This window comes from Castor canadensis, chromosome 14 (genome assembly GCF_047511655.1).
Source record: "Castor canadensis chromosome 14, mCasCan1.hap1v2, whole genome shotgun sequence".
In the NCBI taxonomy this organism is placed as follows: domain Eukaryota; kingdom Metazoa; phylum Chordata; class Mammalia; order Rodentia; family Castoridae; genus Castor; species Castor canadensis.
This window is the reverse complement of record NC_133399.1, coordinates 87,720,164-87,743,745: the sequence shown is the minus strand read 5'-3', so window position 1 is coordinate 87,743,745 and position 23,582 is coordinate 87,720,164. Positions and strand designations below refer to the sequence as shown.

Sequence of the window (23,582 nt, the reverse complement as noted above, 5' to 3'; positions counted from 1 at the left end):
GTATTTGGATTAGGGGGCTCTAAAATGGCCTCCAGTACTCCCTGCCTCCTGGGATTCATGCCTTGTGTAATCCCATCCCTCTCCATTTTGGGTTGGGCCAAATGACTCATCCTAACAAATACAATATGACAGTATCATGGGATATCACATCTAAGATTAGGTTAGAAAAGACCATAGCTTCCATGTTGAATGCTCTCTCTTGGACTGCTCACTCAAGAGGAGGCCAGCTGCCATATTGTAAGTGGGGAACCCTCACCCATCAACAACCACATGAGTTCACTTGGAAGTAGATCCTACTCCATCTCAGGGGAGCCTTCAGCTTGATTTCAACCTTGTAAAAAACCTGAGCCTTTCTGTTAAACTGTACCCCAGTACTTGACCCACAAAAACTGAGGCAGATGATTGTTGTTGTAAGAGGGGTTAAATTCGGGGATAGTTTGTTAACCAGAATAGATAACTAATGAAGTATCTAAGACAAGTAGTCAGGTTAAGTGGTAAAAATGAAAGTTTCTGAATCGACCTGAAAAGTATGATTTAATCCTCATTCTGAGACCTGGTCTATTTTCCCAACCATTTTCATGAGTGGGAGAGGGCTTCTATATTAGGAATACAGTTACCAAACTCCAGATAATAAAAGAAGGGAAAGAGTGCTAGCCATGGTGATGCATATCTGTAATCTCAACACTCTGGATGCTGCAGGGGGAAAATGAAGAGTTTGAGACCAACCTGGGCTACATAGTGAGTTCCAGGTCAGCCTGGGCTATATAGCAAGACCCTATCTCAAATAAAACAAAACAAAAACCAATAAATAAATAAAAATTTAAACAGGGTAAGGGGAGTTGAAATGGAAAACAAATTTGTTTCATTTACAGTAATAAAGGTCATGACATATTGATTTGGGAGAAACAGGATTCTTAAAAATAAAAAAACATTATTTGTAAGACAAACAGACACAATTATTAAATTAGAAAATATATATAAAACCTAAAAATAAAGCTTAAAATGTATCAATAAACAAGAACTGAGATTTATGCAGTCTTGTCACAATGGTAGTCTGATCTTCCATGTGAGAAATTACAGCCAAATCACAGAGAAACAAGAGAAGACAAAGAATTTAAAATTTTATAACCAACGTTTGGCTGCTTAACAATTAACAATCACTCATGAATCTAACTTTATGTGTTTGCATTCATATTACTTAAAAATAGTAAAGGATCAAAAACTCTGATCAGGAACTCAATTAACACTCTACCTACCTGAAAAAGCAACACGTGGACCCAGAGAAAGTGACCTTTGGTATTTCTCCGTTTCATTTCAGAATGAAGCCGGGTCACTACCTAGAGTCCCCAAGCCGACCTATAACCCAATGGCCTAGAAACTAAAGGGCACTCCCATTCCCGCCTCAGGATACGGAATGTTCATTTTAATAAGCCATTCCCGCTGTCACTCAAGGTGCTTTCCACTGTCATTGGTCCTAAACTCTTGCTGGTCGGCCAGTTTCTGCCGAGTGGCAAGCTCCCGCTGTCCTTACTTCAGGGAGAAAAGTGAGGGTGTACAGGCAAAAGAGGTAACTGATAAGTGACGCTTGTACCTGAGCCACCTGCGATCTCCACCGCCGCCGCGACGAATCGGTCTCTGGGCGGGGACTTTTAGCCAAAAAGAAAATGATTCAGCCGGGAACTGGTGCCTGGGCCATGGAGAAACCTTTCCAACCTTTACTTGTGCACGTCAGTGAAGATAACGGCGGTAAGAGTACCAAAAAACAAAAACAAAAACAAAAACACCAACCCCCTGCAAACTCAGAGCACCTCGGGCTGCTGGAGCCAGAGCTGCGGACGCTCGGAGTTTTGACGTTTCCTATTGTTGCCGGAAGTGACGTTCGGGAGCTGCTACTCAAAGAGAAGCATTTTAGTGTTCGTGACTTAATATTCACTATAGATTCTTTGTTTCTCACGTTGCAGTGAGAGCCACTCTGACCATTAAAATTATAGTGACTTAAAATATGAGTTTAATATATGACTGACTATTGAAGAGACTCTAAGAATAATCAAATCTCCCAAACCGTCTGGACGAAAGCTGTGTGGAATCTGCAGCGATAAACACCAGAGCACTGAGCGGCAGCTCAGTGTTGCCGCGGTGAGTGCCGGGATTGCGCCCACCGTTCCAGATACAAACGGTCGGCGCGAGAAGCGCGCTGGGTGCAGACGCCAGGCCTCAGCGACCAGGCAGATGCTGGAAGCTGGGCCCCAGTGACACTCCCTTCCCATCTCTTCTCCTGGCGGTGCTGGGCCGGAGTCTTTGGGAACGCGCTTCTTTGCTGGGCGGCTGTTGGGTGAGCCGGACGGAGCAGGCCAGGCTGTGCCCTCGATTGGACTGCGGTCACCTCTCCCGCCGTCCTGACCGAGGCCCCGGGAGGGGGCGAAGAACCAGGTCTGCCTTTTCATCCTTTTAAATTAACTAGCGGGATGTGCCTTGTATATGCTTTTTAGAAAAAGTTTTTATTAGCATATATTGGTTGTTCAAGGAGGATTCATTGTGTCAGACATTTCCATAGATGCTTTCAGTGTATCTAAGTTCACTCCACCGTCGTTCTGCCTCATCCCCGTCCCTCTACTTAAAATGATTTTGACAGGTTTCAGTGTTCTGTTTTTCATACAAAGAATATAAAGTACATCGACTATGTTCACTCTTCTTTAACCCCTCAATTCTTCCTGCCCTCCCACCAGTTCCCTCCCCCTAACTGAACCTTCCGGTTCTTCGTTTTTTTAAGTCTGTATTAATTGTTCAGTTTTTTGTTTTTTTTTTTAATAATTTTTTTTAATAATAACGGGAATAGGAAGAATCATGGCAGCTCCTCCTCCCAGGATTGGTTTGTGATTTGGGGCTGGGAAATTATGTACTGAAAGATTCCTCCTGTGTCCTCTTCGCGAGGATCTGTGGCTTGTCTAAAATACTAACCAGAAGAGAGAGGTTCAAGTAGTTCGTGTTTTCCGTGCTTGTATTTTCTGGTGTTTCAAACATCTCTTCATCTTCCTTGAAGACTACATATTTTTCCCTCGCTATAAAAATGTTAAAACTTCAATTCTTTTTTATTCTAAAATTATGGATATAATTCTTTTTTCAATTCTTTTTTATTCTAAAATTATATGGATATATAATTTCCAGAATTATTTACAAGCCTTTTAACTGTTTTATATGTGAATGCGGGAATGCCACTCAGCTCTGATGCTCCTTTTCCCCTACTTAATGTTTTCCCTTCCTCCTGCAGAAAGTTTCGTAAATTTATTTTTGATTCATCTTTATTTCTCAATTTTGGGCGCACAGTTTTTAGATAATATCAAGCGTTAGGAGCTATACCACAAACCCTTAGCCATCCACCTATTATTAGACCACCTATTATTCAGAGTCTAATAATAACCAATTGAGTGACATCATTTTAATGACTTTTAACAGCAATGAGATTGATCTGGGTTAAAAATCTTGAACTGCTATAGTATACCGTTTTCATGGCCTCTCATAAATTCACTTGAACAGATTTGACTTGCTGACAGAATTCAGGAGCTAAGCAGCATTATTGAATCTTAATGATCAAATATGAGCTACAAGCTGAGCAGTAGCTCCTTTTAATTTCCTTTGATAAGGGTTGGTTATAAAGTGAAAATGTTAATCACGTGTTTTAAAGTAACAACTTGTTTTCCATCTCTGAAAGTACTGTATCAAAATATGCATTAAGTAGTAGGTTGGTTTCTTTTAATGAATATATTTTAATGTTTTCAAAATTTAAACAGATTTTTAGTAAAGCTTTTCTTGGGAATGTACAGCAGAAACTGTAATTTTTCTTTAATACTCAAACTTTCCTATTCCTTTTTTTATATCCTATTTTATCACTTATCTTCTTCACCTACAGATCCAAGCTATACTTGTATCTTCTTCAAAATACTCATTCTGCTGGTACTGAAGAGGATGTGTTATAAGGCTATACTATGTTGTCAGAAATTCCATTACTAGAAGTAGAAATAATGTAAGAGACATTGAAATGTGTTCCAGGACAATAGAAAAGGGAAAGATGGAAAGATACCATAGTGTTAGATAAAATAAAATTGTATGTCCTGGGAAGATGAAATATATCTAAAGGACTAAAGGAAGTCCATGGGAAGAGATCCACTTTACATTAACTTTATAGAATCTCCCATGGCACTTGAGAATTGTGTTAAGTTATGTAGGTCTGGAATCTAAAAGAAACTGAGACCTACAATATTAACAAAACCCAAGAATGTTTTTATTGTTGTTTTTAGGTTATTAGTATGACTGTTATTGTTATTTTTAATATTTTTGTTTTGCAATTATAGCCAGATTAGTTCCCACTTGCATCTTTCCCAGGAAAGTAAAGGCTTATTTTGGAAAATCTTACTGCTTTCATATGTCCAGCTATCCCTAGGCATCCTAAAAGATGTTAAATATAAGGCTTACCTTCTTAGCCAGTATTTTGGATAATTTGATTTCAGGATTACAATATGTTTTATGGCCCTTTATTTGGTCTTTGGTGGTGAATGTTGCAGGTGAGCTTGAGTAGTCTAGACTCCAATAATATCTAGTTGATAGCTTTGCAGGTCTTTACTTATTCTCATTTTCTGCCTGCTGGGTCTGGCCATTTCTTATAGAGGAGTGTTGACGTCTCAACCTAAAGTGGTGGATTTGTCTGTTTCTTCTTGCAGTCTGATAGTTTTTGGCTCATGTATTTTGATTCTCTGTTGTTAGGTGTATATGATCTAAGGATTATTATGTTTTCCTGGAGAATTAACTGCTTTATCAATATGTAAGATCCCTCTTTATCCCTATAACTTTTCTTATTGTAAAGACTGCTCTGTCTGAAATTAATTATTCCCACCTTTTTTTATTACTGTTTGCATGATGTATTTTTTCTAGCCGTTTACTTTTAACCTATACATGTCTTTACATTAAAAGTAAACTTCTTACAGAAAACATAGTTGGATCTTGTTTTTTGATTCACTCCCATAGTCACTTATGCTCATTTTAAATTCTCACATGCTTCATTTTCCTCCCCCTTTCTTTTCTTTTCTTTTTCTTTAGCTCTTGGTCTTGTTTTGGGTTTTAATATTTTTTCTAATCTCATTGAAAATACAGATGGTTCCACCTACAGTTTTTCCACATTGCAGTGGGTTTTTTTCAATTTACAATCAGTTTATTAGAATGTAACCCAACAACATAAGTTAAGGAGCATCTGTACTGTACTTTCCATTTAACATTTTTCTTTTGTTTCCCTCAACTGTACATTCACCAAAGTGAATTAATATAAAATTATTTTATATTATTCTCTACCTTACATTATGAAGACTTTCCTCTAATAGTTGTTGACCTTTGACTATATATTCAGTTTTAAGTGTGGGTCTATAAAAAGAAGCAGATGGCTATACCTTGTGAATGGAGGAAGCTTTGCTGCAGGCTTATTGAACACAACCCTGGCCTTTTCAATGGAGGTCTCCAACTCTCAGCCCATTTCTGCTGTCATGGAAGATATGTCTGGCTGACAGATTTCTTAAAGCTGAGGTATAGGAAGAAACTATACTATTTGATTTTTTATTTATTATTTTTTTACCTTCTAGCACATGTTCCACTCCTTGCCTTCCTTGATGTTTCCAAATTTGGTACCTCTTTTGGTTCTTTTCATGCTGTAGAATTATTTTCTCTTTCTAGGTAAAGTAGAGAGATAGATGCCTATTGAGCAGGATGCTAGTAAATCCAATTTTTTTAGCTGTCTATTTTTATTTTTTGAAGAAAGGCATCCAATTGACTACTATTTGAGGTCAGAGCCTTATTTCCAAGGCTAAATTTGTGCTAACTCTCTTTGTCTACATTTTTCACTGAATGTATAAAACAACTTCTATATGTATTCCAAATAGTATGGAGGTTATTCCAATTTGATGTGTCTTTCCAAATTGTAAGAATGTGAACATAAGCAAACATTATTTTTTTGGTACTGGGGTTTGACCTCTGGGCTTCACACTTGCTAGGCAGGTGCTGTACCACGTGAGCCACTCCACTAGCCCTTTTTTTGTGTTGGGTATTTTCAAGATAGGGTTTGTGAATTGTTTGCCTGGGTTGGCTTCAAACTGTAATCCTCCTGATCTCTGCCTCCTGAGTAGCTAGTATTACAGGTGTGAGCCACAGATGACCCCCTAGCAAACCTTTTTATCGTGAGGAAAAAATATTGTGGTGTAGGGTAGAAAGTCACCTTTTATATTCAGGAATTTGTGGTAAATACAAGGCCGTAAGTAACTGACCAGAGTAAAAGATAAGTTCAGAGAAGTAGAGCTCTAGCATAAGGTAAGTATGGTAAGTTCCCATAGGAAACATATACAAAATAGAATGGAGAAACTTCAAAATGTGCACAGACTTAACCAGTGTTTCATGGATTTTTATTTTTAGATGACAGGTTAGATAATTTCAAGAGTTGGAACTGAAACTAATGTTAAATAATGGCAACAGGTGACTTAAAAAGAAGTTTACGGAACCTAGAACAAGTGCTTCGCTCACTAAATTATCCTAAAGAGGTGGATTATGTAGGGTAAGCTGTAATATTAAATTTATTTGTGTTCATTTTGCTAATAATTTGAGATAATATATGACATGACAGGAGTATTTAGGACAAAAAATAAAGATTTTGTCTGGGTCATATTTAAATTTATTTTGAATATTTAAAATATTTGGGAAAGCAAGGAATTATAGGGGTTTGTTTATAAACATGAATTAATTAAAAATCCCAACTTTAGAGACTTAAAACATTGTTTATTAGCACAGTATATATCAATATAAGGTATTGTCTCTATCATTTTAAGTCCTCAGAAGTATAATGGATTTTATTGTATAATCTACCACCCTCCTATTTAGTTGGATGAAGCTGTTATTTTTTAATATATCCAAATGAGCAGAGATGGTTGCCATTTTTTACCAATTTCTTTGTTTATTCATTTTATGGAGGGTAGATTTTATACATTTAAAACCATGTACTTTTTTTTTTTAATAGTGAAGATTCTGGTTAGTAAGAGGTTTTTTTGTTGTTAGGGTTTTTTGTGGTACAGGGGTTTGAACTTTGCCTTGCACTTGCTAGGTGGGTACTGTACCACTTGAACCACATACCTCAGTGCCCTCCTCTGTTTTTTGCTTAAGTTATTTTTCAGGTAGGGCCCATTTTTGCCCTGTGTTGGCCACATGCCCATACCAAAATCCTCTTAGCTGGGATTACAAGGTGTCTACCGCCTTGCCAAGCTTGTTTGTTAAGATGTTATATAACTAATTTTTTCCTGGGCTAGACTTGAACTGTGATCCTCCTGATCTCCAGCTCCCACATAGCTGGTATTACAGGCATGTGCCACCACACCTGACTTGTTAGTAACATTTCTTACGGCAACCTGTACCATGCTTGAAGATTCTTATTAAGATAATAGGCTATTTAACAGACCCTTCCTTGAACCTTTTGCTTTAGCTTCAATGTCCCAAGTATTATTTGCTCACTTTTCTAAAATATAGCAAAATGCATTTTTCCTATATTCATGCTAATCTAATGTGATATTCTGTTATTTCTTTGTATTTTAATTCTTCTGTTTGTTCACAGCTTGTATTCTTATTGTTATGTCTGATTGATTAAATACTTTCCACCACTAGAATGTAAACTGAATTCTGGGACTCTGTTTTGTTTGTTGCAATTTCTTCACATCTAGAATTGTGCCTGGCACATACTAGGAGTTGATTAGATGCTTATTGAATGAAAGAGTATCAAGGGACAGCTCCAGATTGTCATATATTCAAGTAGTAGAGTGAAACTCCATTAAACCAGCTACTCTGTAGGTATAAGAATGGATGTTCTAATTGTACAGTAGGGAGAGCTCACCCCAAGAGAAGGCTACAAATAAAAGAATAATAGGGCATAAGTAGAAAGTTTAACTCTAGTTACTGTTACTACAGGGCGAATATATGAGAAGTACTTGGTATGAAACAAATGTAATCCAACAAATGTACCAATCATCTTGGTTCCCCCCCCCCCAAAAAAAAAAAAGAAAGAAAGAAAGAACCAGGAAATTCTTGACTATCCAGAACTTGCAGGGACTTTACCAGTTTCAGTAGACTTTTTTTTTTTTTTTTTATTCAGGGCTTCACACATGCAAAGTAGGTGCTCTACCACTTGAGCCGTCTACCTACAGCTTTCCTTACCACTTGTAAACATCAGCATTTTAAAAGACATTTTGCACAGGAATAATTCTAAAATATGTCAGTAAGTCCTGTTTTCTGCATGCAGTATTTAAGCATTTAATTTTCTTATTAACTCAAGAGCACAACATTAAGAACATTGTACTTTAGATTATTCCATAACATAGTAATATTTGCAGGGTCTATTGAGATAGGTAATGATACTTCTTCCACAGAGACTCATATTGCTACCTTCTTCTCTCCACACATAAATATACAACACTACTGTACCTGTTTTGATTCTTTCTTTTTCAGATTAAATTTTTTTTCTTACCATTAGCTATTGTGTGTGAGTGTGTGTGTTGGTATTCCAGTTTGTATTATTCTACTGTTTCTAATCTGCTAAATCCTCAGAAGCTGGGTAACAAAGCTTTTGAGATTTATATAAGATGTATTAAATGTAGTCCTGGATGTCATTTATTCATGGAAGTGAATAAAATGGACAGATTTTGCTATTCAAAGGTACTTTTTCTCCATTTTCTGTTTTTTGACTGTATTCAAGATAGACATGTTTGCCAGAGTATTTTTCTCCTTGGGTACAACATTATTTTATCTACAAAGAAACATAGAGGTATTTGTCTTGAAAAAAATGCAAGGTTATTATATATTTGTTCTCTGCCTTATTCAAAATTGGGTTGGAAATGGAGTGACCTATACAAATGCTAGTAAGTTTCTGAGCACATGAACAAATGAGCAATAGCATTTCATAGTAGTCTGGCTAGAGCAGCTAAGAATGGAAGGTAGAATATGGGCTTGTGTCCTGCATTGCCTAAGTATTTTGGCTATTGTGTTGTTTAAATTATTGACAACATTTCTGATACTTCCTTAATTATCCATTTTTTGGAATTATGCTGATTAAATTTTTCCCTAACAGTTTGATAAAGGGAGACCCAGCAGCATCTTTGCCCATTATCAGCTATTCTCTTACTTCATACTCACCTTACGTAACCGAACTCCTGATGGAATCCAATGAAGAACTCATAGCAAAGAATGATGTGCGCTTTACAGATACTGTCTATAAGGTATCTTAAGTTTATGAAAACATAATTATTTTAGAAGTTGTTGAATGATCTTTAAAAATTAAAATTGTAGTAATAACTCCTTAAGTACTGTGACATGTCGCTTAACAATCAAGGTGCAGCCTGAGAAATGTATTGCTAGGTGATTTCGTCACTGTGCAAACATCACAGACAGTGCTTTCACAAACCTTGTAGGTTATAACCTATTTCATAGCCTAGGCTATATGTGTAGCTTATTGCTCATAGGCTACAAACCTATACAACATGTTATATAGTACTGAATACTGTAGGCAATTCTAACACAACATATGTATTTGTGTGTCTGCACATAGAAAAAAGGTATAGTAAAAGTACTAAGTCATAGTCTTCTGGGATCAGTTTTGTATGGGTAGTCTGTCATTCACTAAAAATGTTCACCAAACCCGTTGGCCATGACTGTGTGTGTAAGATGTGTATTTAAAAGAATATTTTCATGTGCCTTTTTCTCATTAAAATATCGGCCCTGTTAAAGTTAAGATGCAGTTCAAATTTCAGTATTTCCTACCCTAATAATTATGGAAACTGGTAAACATTTGTCATTGGCTATTATTTACCCACTTTATCAAATTTTAGTAAAATTTGATATGTTGGCAAAAGTTAGAAATTTAATTACATTTATTAAAGGTCATAGTTCATAGAAGTGTGCATTAATTTGTTTCTAAGAAGGAACTGAAACTTGAAGATGCTTTGTTCTTTGAGTTTTGAAACAAGGTTTTATATCTACCTATACTAATATCTGTAGAAACTAGTATCTATCTATACATATGTGTGTGTGTGTGTGTGTATACACATATGTAGTTTAATCTTGTATTTGATCTTTAAAAAAAGACCTACATTTACTATTGGTTTTCTTAAACTTTGTTATGGTAAAACTGTTTATCACATCTAATCTTTAACAAAAAGTGGAGTAGTATTTGATGAAATGGTAGTATTTTTATATGTGGTCTATTTAATCTTGCTGTTCTTTGCCTATAATCCCAGAAAGCTTCCATCAAAGCCTAAGTAGCACTTCTAAGAAGTTCTAGGGCTTCACAAGCTACTGGTTTAGTCTATTTACAAATGAGAAATTGAGATCAAAAGGCCTACTGACTTGTCTAAAAGTCACATAATGGTAGAATCATAAACAAATAGAATTATAGTTTTCTGGCATCTAGTATGGTAATCCAGTGAGCTAATGAGTTTTTCTAGTACTTCTGAGGCTATTTGAACTTTTTGATGATTGACTATGTTTTTCCATTTCTCCAGACAGCTGTCTCTGGCATATCTCTTGCTACCTGGTTTCTACCTGACTCACACCAGCTCTATAAATCTCTTTAGTACTTTTAGTCAATAGCTTCCTTGTCCTCTTAAAGTAGTTATTATTCTTCTGACCATGTGGTCATTTATCATTTTGGATTAAAGTAATTGCTCCTAATTATTACATTGATCTTTTTCCTTTTTGCAGCTTCTTCGTGATCAGTTTGATTATAAACCAATATTGACGAAAAAGCAATTTATACAATGTGGATTTGCAGAATGGAAAATCCAAATTATTTGTGATATTTTGAATTGTGTGATGAAAAAGCACAAGGAATTGACAGGTCTTGACAAGGTGACTTTATGAATCAATTTTAGTGCTAACTTGTACTAAGTGGCTCAGTATTTCAGTATATAAAATCAACACCCTAGATAGTAAATTGTTACATAGTAAAATTATTTCTTTGTTCACAGATTTTGGTAACGTTATATAACCTCATGTTTGCTTTAATAAAAACAAGCCAATGACTTGTTTTTACATATCTGTGACTTCGAATTTCTAGTCCTAAACAGTGCAAAGATACTGCATTTTCATCACTTCTTAGGATTTTGTTTTGTTTTGTGTTACTCTGTTTTTTTGAGACAGAGTCTTACTGTATAGCTCAGACTGGCCTCAAACTCATGATTCTCCTCCCTCTACCTCCCAAGTGCTGAGGTTACAGGTGTGGGCTACGACACCAGTAACTTCTTTGGTTTTAAAAGACATTTAGTTTCATTATAGGCTCATTATTTGTTGGTTCTATTTTAGAAATGGATACTTAAAATGATAGTGGAATTTAAATCTATATTATGCTTTCACACAAAATTTATTATGTCTAATTCTTCTTCTTTTTTATAGACTGCATCATACCAGAGAAAGAAAAGCATTTGTGATAAGTCAGAACCTTGTTGCAGCAGTGAGAAAATGCCTACAGAAACTGTTGATATCACTGGCAGGTTTATGACTTCAGGAAAGGTATGAAAAGAAAGGAAACGTGGAAACATGTCACATGTAGTTTAAGAGTTATCTTTCTAATGAATCCAATATACAAGATGCACTTCTGGCATATGGTAAGGTATTCTAGTCAAATACTGCAGTATGTTGTTTTTTTTTTTCTAATGGTACTGGGGTCTTTGAACTTAGGGCTTGCGGTTGCTAGGCAGGCGCTCTGCTGCTTAAGCCTCAACCCCAGCCCTTTTTTGCTTTGGTTAATTTGGTTATAGAGTCTTACTTTTTGCCCAGGCCAGCCTGGACCCCAATCCTCCTATTTTACACTTTCTACCCTGGCTAGGACAACAGGCATGCATCACCACACCCAGCTTTTTTCTTTTGAAATAGGGTCTTGCAAACCTTTTGCCCTAGCTAGCCCAGAACGGCAGTCCTTCTGCTCTTAGCCTCCCTAGTAGTTTGGGATGACAGATGTGAACCACCCTACCGAGCTGTTGGTTGAGATGGTGTGTCATGAATTTTTTTTTTTTGCATGGGCTGGCCTCAACTCACTATCCTCCGGATCTTAGCCTCCCAAGTAGCTACCAGTGAGCAACCAGTACCTGGCCAGTATTGGGATTTTTAATAGGACATAAATATTTGAGTAATGTTCCTAAAGTTATAAGAAGAACATAGAAATGTAAAATTAAATGGACTTTTTATTTCTAATTTCAAATTCTTCCTTATTTTCTGGATAAAACGATGATTTAGGAATGTTATATAGTAATCTACATTTATTCATTATATATCTAATCTTCCTAAAATGCGGGAACATATGAAGAGATGGTTATGGTGATTCATTTATATACATTGATAATTCTATAACTAGAAGTATGAATTATCTAATGATTGATATCCCCAAACCCAGGACTCACTTTGGGTCATTGTTTTGATTATTTTCCCCTTATTGATAGGTATCATTTCTGCCTTTGTCTACTTTGAGCACCTGTGGCTAAAATGAATCCAGTATATTTAGAGACGTAAGTTTTTGCATCTCCAAGGAAGATTTAAGCCAAAATATTATTTTGTAATGATAAATGTACTTTCAGCTGTCTTCTAGCTGGGGAAAACTTTCTGAGTACAATTAATGTTTTATTTGATAGAATATATAAATAGTTTCTGGATAAAGTAAAATATGGAGAATTATTTCTGCCCTAATCCAAAATAAATGAGTATCAGTTCTTTAAATGACCAGAAATTTGAATAAATTTCTTAGGTTTAAAGTCCTTAGGTTTATAAAAACTAAGAGTCCATAAGTACATTTCTTTGTTTATAGATAAAAGTTAAGTTGATACTAAAGCAAGTTGTCTCCTCTGTGCTATTTATGATTTCTTTATCATATGACTTAAGTTTTTGTATTGTATATGCAGACCATGAAAAAGAAGCAGGCTGAAAGGCCCTGTGTAAATGCATAGTTTGACCTACTTACTCCTTTTTTGTCAGGACTTTGTCTTTGTCATTATTAAGTTTGAATTATTTGCTGAAGGTACAATATATTGTATTTTGTTTAATAGAAAAAAAGTTGTAATGAGTCTTACTCCTATAGCTAGTTCTTGGTTATTTGTTTTAAATTTTGTGGCAGAATTAATTACTTTACTTACTTATTTAGAGATAAGGTCTCACTAGTTAGCCCAGGTTAGCTTGAGTTTGTAGATCTTCCTGCCTCACCCTTCCTGGTGCTAGAATTATAATTGTGCCCCACCAGGCCTGGCAACCCTGTTTATTGTTTTTTTGTCTTTGTTTGTTGTAATAGAACATTTGAAACATTTACAAAAGTACCCACCATCTAGTTTCAACAATTAATCAATTCTTTGGTAATAATTGTCTGTTATATTTTGATACATTATATATGGTAACTTGAACTTTAAAAATCTTTAATGAAAAATTGGGTGTTCTTTTTGCAGAATTACTGTGTGTATGTTTAAAATAATTGTGGCAATAAAACCATCAAAGCATTTCTTCCATATTTGTCTCTATGCAGAAGAAAGCTCTGGTGATCCGTCACCTGTATAATGAAGATAATATTGACATTCCTGATGATACAGTAAGTTCAGTAACAGATGCTAGTGGAGAATTTGATGAGTCGGATGATGCAAAGACTACTGAAATAATGATTCCCGAAGTAAAGATCTGTGAAGTCAAGACTGAGCAAGAAGTAAGAATTAAGAACTTCTTTAACAGATTCTACTATTTCTTTCTTTGATATACATGATTATTTCAGCATCTAGACTTTGGAATATGTCTGGTCTACATTACCCGCATTGCCATTACCTAAGAATAAGAATTAGTGAATATAATTCAGCAGATGTTACTTGATACTGCTGTTTAGGATTTGGGACATGTATTGTGAATAATGTGAAAAATAAAGAGATGGCACTTGGTTTCAAGGAGCTTACCACCTAGTGAAACAGAGATAGACCACATTGTATAGTGGTTTTCTACCACTCATTCTGTATTAGTGAATGGAAAAACTTGACACTCTATTGCCTTCTCATTTTCCTTTCTTGGTCCTTGCTATTCTTTTCTCTCTTAAAATACCACTCTGTTACTCTTACTGTCACAAACCCTATTATGTGTGTAATCTCTTCTCTACTGTTTCTGCTAAAACATTATCTAAACTGAATTCTAAGCATCTCAGAATGCAATTAGCATTTATAAGAACTACCAAATGTCCATTGTGCTTGTTTCTTATTGTACAGGGCACTGAAAAATCTCAGTGGAGTAAGTGTCGTTTTGTCATTTTTGGTCCTTTCCTCATAGCTTTGTGCTAGGTGTTGTTTTAGGAAGCAAGCTAGTGACAGTTTTATTGTACTTAGCTTACAAAAATCAAACCATGTAAGTACCATTGGTATTTCTGTAATTTTTTAGAGGGGGAAATGGAAACATCAAGTCCCTTTTCTGACAGAATAGTTCAAGTGTCCACATGATCTGCCCCAGTCTTACCTGTCATGCTGTACTACTCTCCTGTTATTGAAGTAACACAGTGGAGGTGGGGGTACATTTATTTTAAAGGAATTTCAGCTCATGCTATGGTCTTTACTCTTGTTAATTTTTTTAGGATGTAAAAGTTAATCCTGAGATTATTGCACTTCAGACGATGCTTGCTGAGTGCCAAGAAAAGCTTAAGCAGTTGACTAGTATGGAACAAAGGCTATGCTGTGTGGAAGAAGCAATGAAAGGGAAAGTTATGGTAGATGAAAAGACCTGGACTAATCTTCTGAGTCGTGTCACTCTTCTTGAGACAGAAATGCTTTTGTCAAAAAAGGTATATTTCCTTAGCATGTACAGAATATCTTGGGTATAATGCAATATTTCTTTCTTATTATATGTGTATTCTTATGGAAATGTTAAATCTAAAACTATTTAGGTAATAAGAAAATGTTTAGTTAGAATAAAGTCTTGTTTAAATATAGCCTTCATCATCAAATCTGATAATCTGAAAAACTTGTAACTTGAGCTTTTAGTTTTAATAGTACTTGAAATACTTAAAATGAGGTGAGAATATATTTATTCTTTTATGTCTATTATTTTATGTCTTTTAACAGCACAAATGTCCTTTTCAATTTATAAGAAATGTTACAGAAAATGAAAATGGATTTTTTGGTGGTGTTGAGGTTTGAATTTAGAGCATTACAGTTGCTAGGCAGGTGCTCTACAACTTGAGCTGTGCCCTTAGGCCTTTTTACTTTAGTTTTTTTTCATAAGATGGGGTGTCTCACTTTTGATAGGGCCAGTCACAGATTATGTTCCTCCTCCTGCCTCTTGAGTAGCCTGGATTGCTGATGTGTGATGTGAGCCACCATGCCCAGTTTGTTGGTTGAGATGGGGTCTCACTAACTTTTTGCCCATACTGGCCTCAGACCCCTATTCTCCTGATCTCTGCCTCCTGAATAGCTTGGATTACAGGCTTGTGATATCACTCCTAACCTAGTCTCTTTTTTTTTTTTTTTTGGCAGTACTGGGATTTGGACTCAGGGCTTGGTGCTTACCTCTTGAACCAGGCTTTGACCCTAATTTTTTTTTTTATAGGTAGTGAATTTGGCTGATTCAAGAAGCTTACTATCTGCTTTCATGTTTCAAAAATTATTTCTTATATATTGGAATACTTACTGATTTTTAAATAAAATAATTAAAGCATTTAAACATTTCTTGTGCTACCTTTATATTCTGTGCTTGGCAGTATAAAATGAAACACTTTTCATTTTAGTCTAAATCTTTAACTGTGCTTTACAGAATGACTGTGTCACATTTAATGCAGCAAGTGAAGACTGCTCTTCTACTAGTGATGTGGATCTTCTGCCCTTTGGTAAGTTCCTCAGTGGTATCAGTCTTGGTGTTAGGATAAGGGATTTTCAGAAAAATAATTTTTATGCGTATTGGGTACTTTTAGTATTCTCGAGTCTTAGTTGTTGTTTTTTTTTTTTTAAGAAATTGCAAAGCTCCTAGAACAGAGAAAAAAATGAATTTACAGACTGTTAAAGCCAAGGACTGCATAAGGAGCCAGCTTATTATGTTACACAGCATAGTGGTTGGCTACATTCCAGAGCACAGAGTTGCAAACTTAGAGACATTTTTTTTTCTTTTAAATCCCAAATAATAAAATGCTCTAGAGTAACATAAGTAGGCCTCTAGACTTTCCAATTCTTAAAATTAAGTAACCTTCTTGTATGCAAATTATATATGTGAGAGAAGTGAATACAGTTGTCAGCATCCTGTGGAGGATTGCAGAAGTCTTGCGTTTGAACAGTTCACAGATACGACAAGGAAGATGTAGACCTAGTACAAGTCTTCCTGTTCAGCATGACTAAGCAGCAAGAATCTCTTCTGTTTTTCAGCAACAGCTTTTTTATTTTTAATTTTTTTTTATTTTTATACTTTTTAAAAGGCAAAGGTCTAAATTTGACTTTATGTCTTATGATTCAGTAATATTCAGAGAAAAGATGGTTTGTACAATTGAATTCATCATGAAGTTAAATTTTAATAAATATGGGTATTTAACACCAGTAAATCTTTTAGCTATTACATATTATAATAATAATAACAAAAATAATGCATTATAGTTCTGTGTGCCCACATTGTTGTAACTACTATGTTAACTGATTTAGTTCTCAAATCAACCATGCAAGGTAAATAAGTACTCTTACTATCCATATTTTACAGATGAGGAAACTAAGGTACAGTGAGATTCTCTGCCTATGTCAGTTAGTAACACAGTTATTGAATGCTGGACAGATTTGAATCCAGGCAACTGGCTCTGAAGTTTTTATTAACCACTATATATTCAGTGTATATGAGACAAAATAGCCATAAATCATTTGAATAGACACATTGGTCTTTGATTTGGAAGTACTGGCTTGCAAATTGTTAAAGACTAAAGGACCCAACTGGTTCTCTTACTGGTAAAAGGCGATAATCCCCCAAAGTTGGCAGTGAAAGACTAATGGTTACATGAGGAAGCTGGCTAGATGATCTAGTGTCCCTTACCTTAGGAGATTTCCTTTCTTCACAGGATCTCTCAGCAGTCACCACTGAAGCTCCAGCTTCAAACTTCAGGCCTGCTGGTGTGGGTCCCTGCACTCCTTCTTCATTTCCAACTTGAACTTGGTTACCAGTTCTTTCCTCAATCCACTATAGCATGGCTAAGAAATGTTATGTTTAAAGAAGTCAGCCTTTATTAAAGACTCAGGAAAGCAATAAAACACTGAAAGTAACATGCAGTTAACTGATATGGCTGGTGTTCTGTATATGTTCTACTTTAAAACTTCTAGAATCCCCTATGGGGATATCTCTCTGAGTAGCCTCCCAGCCTGCCAAATACCAGCTTTCTTCTACCATGAAGCACAACCTTGAGTAAGGCTAGATACCTCACAATCTGAGTTCCAAAACACAGGGCCAAGAGACCCATTCCTTCACACCCTGTCCTATCTTCCCAGCTCTGGCTCCTCATCCCCTTCCTGTTATTGAAAATACATAAATGTCCAGTATCTTCAGAGGAGACCTGTCCTACTCACAGAAAGTAATACATGATTTAAGGCATAATAGATACATTTCCTATTACCCACAGCTCCTGCTAAAATTCTTGATCTAGCTTCTCTTCAAAGTTGTACTATGTGAACCTGACCCCCCTCCCTCCTGTCTCAGACAAGCCGATCAAGAGTAAATATCTAACCCAGCAAATACTAATTCAAAGGGTGTTGAGTCAAATTATATTCTTTCTTATAGTTTGGATTGGGAAGCAAGAGTAAGTCAGTGAGATCGTGTTGAGCCTGGATTAGTCTAGTCATTTTGAAAAAAACAGAGGGCTGAAGCAAAAGCTAAGAAAAGTAGGCAAAAGAGACTGTGGCTCCATGAGAGACAAAAGTTAAAGCTGTTTAGTACTTTGTTTCCTAATTGAAGGTGTCACTGAAGTCTTACTGTGAACCAGTTTAAGTAGATGTCTTTTTTCTTTTTGCCTTATTTTTGCAGCTAAATTTACTATGACTAAAACAGGGTATGATGTATAGGATTGATTTGATAGATATATGCCTTATCTGTGATCTTGCAAGGTTGTTTGAATTAATAGGAAAACTTTACAATTATTTTGTCAAATTAATATCAGGCTATCTGGACTGTTAAGTTTTTAAATTCCTTAGTAAAAAGACACCTGTGGATCTTGAATTTTAAACATCATTTTTTCCATATATGTCAACTCAGAATAAGATATTTCGTGTTTTTTAAAAGGTATATTTACTCAGCTTTAATAATAGTTTCCACTTGCCACAGAACAATAGTAAGAAAATTGTTAAATCCTTGGACATTCCTAGATAGAAACATCATGGCAAACCCATCACTATTTATTAATTAACAGATGCCACCATTTTCAGAAAGAAATATACATGAATTAGTAGCTTTTATTTAAAAATAAACTATTAACTTGCCTATTAAACTGGTTGCTATCACAATAAAGATAATATTGCCTGTTGAAATTTTTTTTTCTTTTGAGACAGGGTCTTGCTATGTTGATTAGGTTGGCCTCAAATTCACAGTCCTCCTGTGTCAACCTTTCTAGGCACTGGGATTACAGGTGTGTGCCACCAGTCTGACTGCATTTTGTAATTTTTGTAAGCCAATTTTTAACATCCAGATTTCCATTTGTAGTCTTTTTTTTTTTGAAAAAAGTGCAAAAACTACAGGAGTAGCCATGTTATATTAAAATGTTTATTTTCCTTCCATCTGTTAACAAAACCTTTAGATATTTGTCACTGCTAAAAAAAAAAAAAAAAAAAAGCTAACCTGAAACTTAATTTCTTCATAGATAGCAAAAGCAATGTGGAGGGGCCAACACGTATTCTTTCCTCCTCTGGTTATATTACAGTGTCATCAGATTCCACTCCTAGAGCCTCAACCATTAATTACTGTGGCTTAAAAGAGATCTCAGAGGTAAGAAAAACTGACAAGTGCTTAGGTGATTTCCTTTCTCAGGTCAACAGAAAAAATAAGCATTGGTTTTAGTTGTATATACTATTGGCAAGAAAAATAGCAAACCTGTATAACTCTTAACCTCTCAAAAATTATTTATGTCGAGTAAACAACACTTAATGCAATGTTTCAGAATGTGATTTATAAGTTCATGGTCCATCTTTGAGGTTGGTTTACTTTGAGAAATTGCCTAAATTTGTTGCTTTTTAAATTAAAGGAAACAACAATCCAGAAAATGGAAAGGATGAAAAAAATGTAAGTAACAGAAAGGGGCAACAAAAATTCATTTCTCTATAGGGAATTGTATGGATTACAGTGTACATGGAGTGTACATATGTGTTTCAAACCTTAAAGGTCTCTCAATCAGGTGTGGAATTTCCTTCAAGACTCCAGTGTATAATAAATCCACCTACAGCTATATGTTCGTGAGATGAGTCACTGTTTTGGTTTCCAAGAAGTGATGTAAAACATTGTTAATGGAATTAAATATGGATTAAAGAGTGCAAAGATATTTTTGGTTAGTAGTTAAGACAGAGTTATCTATTCTTGAAACTGACTTATCAAAATATTAAATATATGTAGATGGATAGTTGGGAAATGTTTTCCAGTATTGTTAAAGTATCAGTCTTTTCAATAAGTTATGGGCAAAGTAATACTAATAATGATTTCTTTTATTTAGTACAAATGACATTACATCTAGTTTTTAAAAGAACAGTTCAAAGGAAATATAAAACAAAATTGTGTAAGAATGTTAGGCAACCTACTACCTTAAAAACTATAATACTCTTTTGAAATTTGAAAAATACTGAAATAACTTAATGCACTAAGAATCAACATTTGTTATTTTTCCTCTCTTCTAGCCGTAGCATACTTAAATTTATTAATAGTAATGATATCTAAAAATAAGAAAAATAATTCAAATTTGCTTTAGTCTGAAAAACATAATTTTAACGACTTAAATCCTGTGCTTCATTATGAATTATTTATTTACTTAATATATCATTTGTTTATTCTGTTTCAGGTTTGAAGAAACTGCAGAGTTATTGAGATACCCAAGTCACTAATTGTAGAATTTTCTGCATGAACTTCTCTAGGATCTGGCTACTGTATATGTTGTATATTTTAAGAATTCTCTATATAATTTTAATATACTAGAATATTTTTATTCAGAATTTGGATTTGTTTTTTCATTATTAAATAAACAATATTTTGAACTATTATTATACTGGTTTGCTCTTTCCCTTTTCTTAATAAAACCATGGCTTCTAGTACCTTGCTTTTACGGAGTGAAGTCATTACAGCAAACACTGTATTTTTGTGTTGACGTTTGTTGGCAGTGTGCTAAGTAATGTGTTTTTTAAAGTACAGGCTTGAGGACCGTGGTTTACATCCTGTTGGAAACATTCCAATGAGAACTTGCATATTGTACCCTGGAGGCTCTCAATACATACAGTCATGCCATCTGTGCTGATGAATAAGTTGTAATGAAAAGTTTAAAATGCTTATTGAAAATTAAATAAAACAAAAATACAGCTATTTCATGCTTAGTCAAAAAGCAGCAGTACCGTTTCATTTAATGCTGAGAAAGTAAGAATATGGTTCTCCTTTTGTATTGAAGGTTCATTGTGAGAAATGTGCTGAATATTTTAGTGCTTTACTCTTATGACATGTTTTAAAAGCAGCAGCACAGACAGATGTCTGGCATTAGAAGGTATACACAGTGATGTTTGGAAATTGTAGATTTCTTTTTAGAAAGAAAAAGCCTTTGGTGAAATCAAGAGAAAATGAATTTTTAAAAAATTACTGTGTAACATCTTTTTCTAATGTAATAAAAACAGTAATAATCTTGGGTAGTACTCAAGAAAGTTGACTCTATTTTTGGAAAGAGAATATTTTTCTTTTTGTGTCATGTAGATCACCTGATTGAATATTTTACATATGTATAATTTGATATTTCACTGTCAAATTACAGACTTTGAGTTATAAATAGAAAGCTTTTGAGAAAACATTTTTAGTATTTCAATAAATGTTTAGTATCACACTTTAAAAATATGAACTTTTATGGTAGGATATAGGAGCATATAACCTCGAATTTAGTAAACTTTCAATAATTTATCTATAGTTAATGATATCTGTTAGCTTTGTTTTTTAATTACAAGAGCGATAACATAAAAATCAAGAGATTATAGCTTTGAACAAACAACTCCAGTGTATCAGGTAACTTCTAGAAAATCAGTACCAGCATGTAATCATAGCACCACCTTGTGGTTTATATAATATTTAAACAAGTGATTTCCCATGAAAGAGTATTTTCTGTTTTGAAAAAAACAATTCCAATTCTAAAATCAAACATTTTCAAAGTTTTCTTGTGGAAGACGTAAGAAGGTAAGTTTCTTACTCTGTCTCTTTCTACCCTCCTCTGTTTTTTCTTTATATGGTATAAATATACACAAAAGATTTGAAGCATTTCTAATCTAATTTACACAGATTGTGTGCAAAATGTAAGTATCAACTGAAAAAAATAAAGCATTTCTTATTTATGTTGTCAAGTAGAAATTTGGAATCCAAATTTTTGTTATTTTATCTAACAAAATCAACTAACAACTATAACAGTAATAACAATCTATGTCTTTTTGACAACATGATTTTGTAATAAGGAAAATTTGACTTCATTGAAATTTTTGAAAGGGTTGCCAAATTATCAGTGTAACTCTAGAAACAGTAGAAAGTATCTTCTCTATAAGATAATGTGGTAAGTGAATTGTAACAATAAACCAGTCCCTTTTGAATAACATGAAGGGCTTGAGAAAGTGCACCTATGTATCTAACTCTTAGTTAACTGGAATTTTCACTAACTCCATCCCATAAGCTGGATAAAATATGATTATGATACTAACAAAGGCATCAATAGCTTGTGCTGCCTTGTCTGCACTGTGCTTAGTAGTTCTGCACTAGATCTTAGCTCAAAGGCCAAGAATCTAGTGTAAGTCTGGATAGAGGTAAATACTACTCAGGATTGAAAGAAGTAACATCAACTACATGAAAATTTTAGGTAAAGCTGAGGACAATTGCATGTTTGTTTTACTCTGCTGTTGTAATATGTTTTAGCATGTCTCATATTCCTTACAAAATAATGACTTTGGAATTCTTATGCCGTCATTACTCACAGCTTTATATGAACAATCAGCATTTGGGGAAGCAGTAAAAAGTAAGAGGACCTTGTCAATTTTATAAGCTACAACCATTTTTTTTTTTAAAGTTCAAATAACATAGTTTTAATTTTTACATTTTAATGATCCCCAGGTTTGTCTGTCTACATTCTTTGAAGCTCAAGAATGCAGTGAGGGCAAGCTGGTGATGGTAATAATGAAATTTTAAGTCAAAGTATAAAATTAAAGCTGACAGTGGTGGCCCATGCCTGTATTTCCAGTTACGCAGGAGGTAGGGATGGGAAGATTGTGTGTTCAAGGCCAGCTGGGAAAAAGAGAGAACTTGTCTCAAAATATTTTTTAAAAAATGAAGTGGGCTGGGGGTGTAGCTGAAGTGATAGAACACTTACTTCCCTTACAAAAAGTTCTAGGTTTAATCCCTAGTACTAACACACACACACACACACACACACACACACAAAAGAAAAACCCTACAAAATTAAAACCTAATCGTGTCTCTCTTTTTTGCGGTACTGGGGTTTGAACTTGGCCTACACGTTGAGCCACTCCACCAGCCCTTTTTTGTGATGGGATTTTTTGAGGTAGTCTCACAAACTATTTGCTTGGGCTGGCTTTGAACTGCAATCCTCCTAATCTCTGCCTCCTGAGTAGCTAAGATTACAGGCATGGCCCTGTTGTGTCTCTTGAGCTTCACTCTTTCTAGTGAAAATGATGGGTTTCTTTTGTGACAGACATAATAAAACTGGAAACTGAATATAGTACTGACAGCAGTGTTGAGAACCTGATACAAATTTATTTTCATTTGGCAAGTTTTTAAAAACCTTTATAATAACTTGTATGTCTGACATGTAGGGTTGGGTACTAAGTGTATATGCCTTTTTTCCTCTGAAGTGTCCACTAAGTCAGTAAAATAAAATTTTACTTACTTATCTAAAATATTTGAAATGGAGTCTTACTATGTTGTCCAAGCTGGTCTCAAATTCATGGGCTCAAGTGATCGTCCTTCCTCAGCCTCCTGCTTTTCTGGGACTACAGGCTTGTCTGGCTCACTAATAAAAAAATTTTAATTTGATTTTATTCAATTTTTTAAAATGAAAACAATGTTTTAAAATTTAGAGAGAAGACATATGCAATAAGTGACAAGTTATTTCAATTTTAGATTATGAATGATATTAAGAAGAAATGAGTCACCTAGGAAAGTTAAGCAAGAGTGATGAGAGGCTGAATATTTCAGAATAGGTCTGTAGGTTCCATCCTTCAGCTCACTTCAGTTTATTAAATCATTAGATGTAGCCTTTCAATTAATTTAGTATGGAAATCTTGAGGGATACTTGGTGGGATGTGGGGAATGCACCAGAATTATCCTGT

General features: G+C 34.8%; 2 protein-coding genes across 9 annotated transcripts in view; one reads left to right on the top strand and one right to left on the bottom strand.

Annotated features, from left to right (window-relative positions):
* The window catches only part of Fbxo8 (F-box protein 8), a 43,311-nt gene extending 41,453 nt beyond the window's left edge, over window positions 1-1,858 (bottom strand). Inside the window, exon 1 of one of the 3 annotated variants that reach the window (XM_074054969.1) lies at window positions 1,592-1,858. The gene's annotated coding sequence lies outside the window, so the exon portion shown is untranslated. Of the gene's footprint in view, window positions 1-1,256; window positions 1,445-1,591 lie in introns of those variants that run through there. The other 2 variants (XM_074054971.1, XM_074054970.1) reach the window with 2 other exon arrangements.
* A 19-nt stretch (window positions 1,859-1,877) lies between these two features.
* Cep44 (centrosomal protein 44) lies at window positions 1,878-22,665 on the top strand. 6 transcript variants are annotated; one of them, XM_074054965.1, is made up of 11 exons: window positions 1,878-2,430; window positions 6,448-6,586; window positions 9,140-9,287; window positions 10,768-10,914; window positions 11,458-11,574; window positions 13,568-13,741; window positions 14,645-14,851; window positions 15,820-15,892; window positions 18,941-19,005; window positions 19,262-19,299; window positions 20,066-22,665. In XM_074054965.1, exons 2-11 carry the CDS (start codon window positions 6,498-6,500, stop codon window positions 20,106-20,108), a joined length of 1,101 nt encoding a protein of 366 aa, XP_073911066.1. In that variant the 5' UTR covers window positions 1,878-2,430; window positions 6,448-6,497; the 3' UTR covers window positions 20,109-22,665. The 6 variants fall into 6 exon arrangements, 5 of the variants coding, with proteins under 5 accessions (XP_073911066.1, XP_073911065.1, XP_073911069.1 ...); XM_074054964.1 differs by having other exon boundaries at window positions 18,881-19,005; XR_012441530.1 differs by having other exon boundaries at window positions 18,881-19,561.
* The last annotated feature ends 917 nt before the right edge of the window (window positions 22,666-23,582 follow it).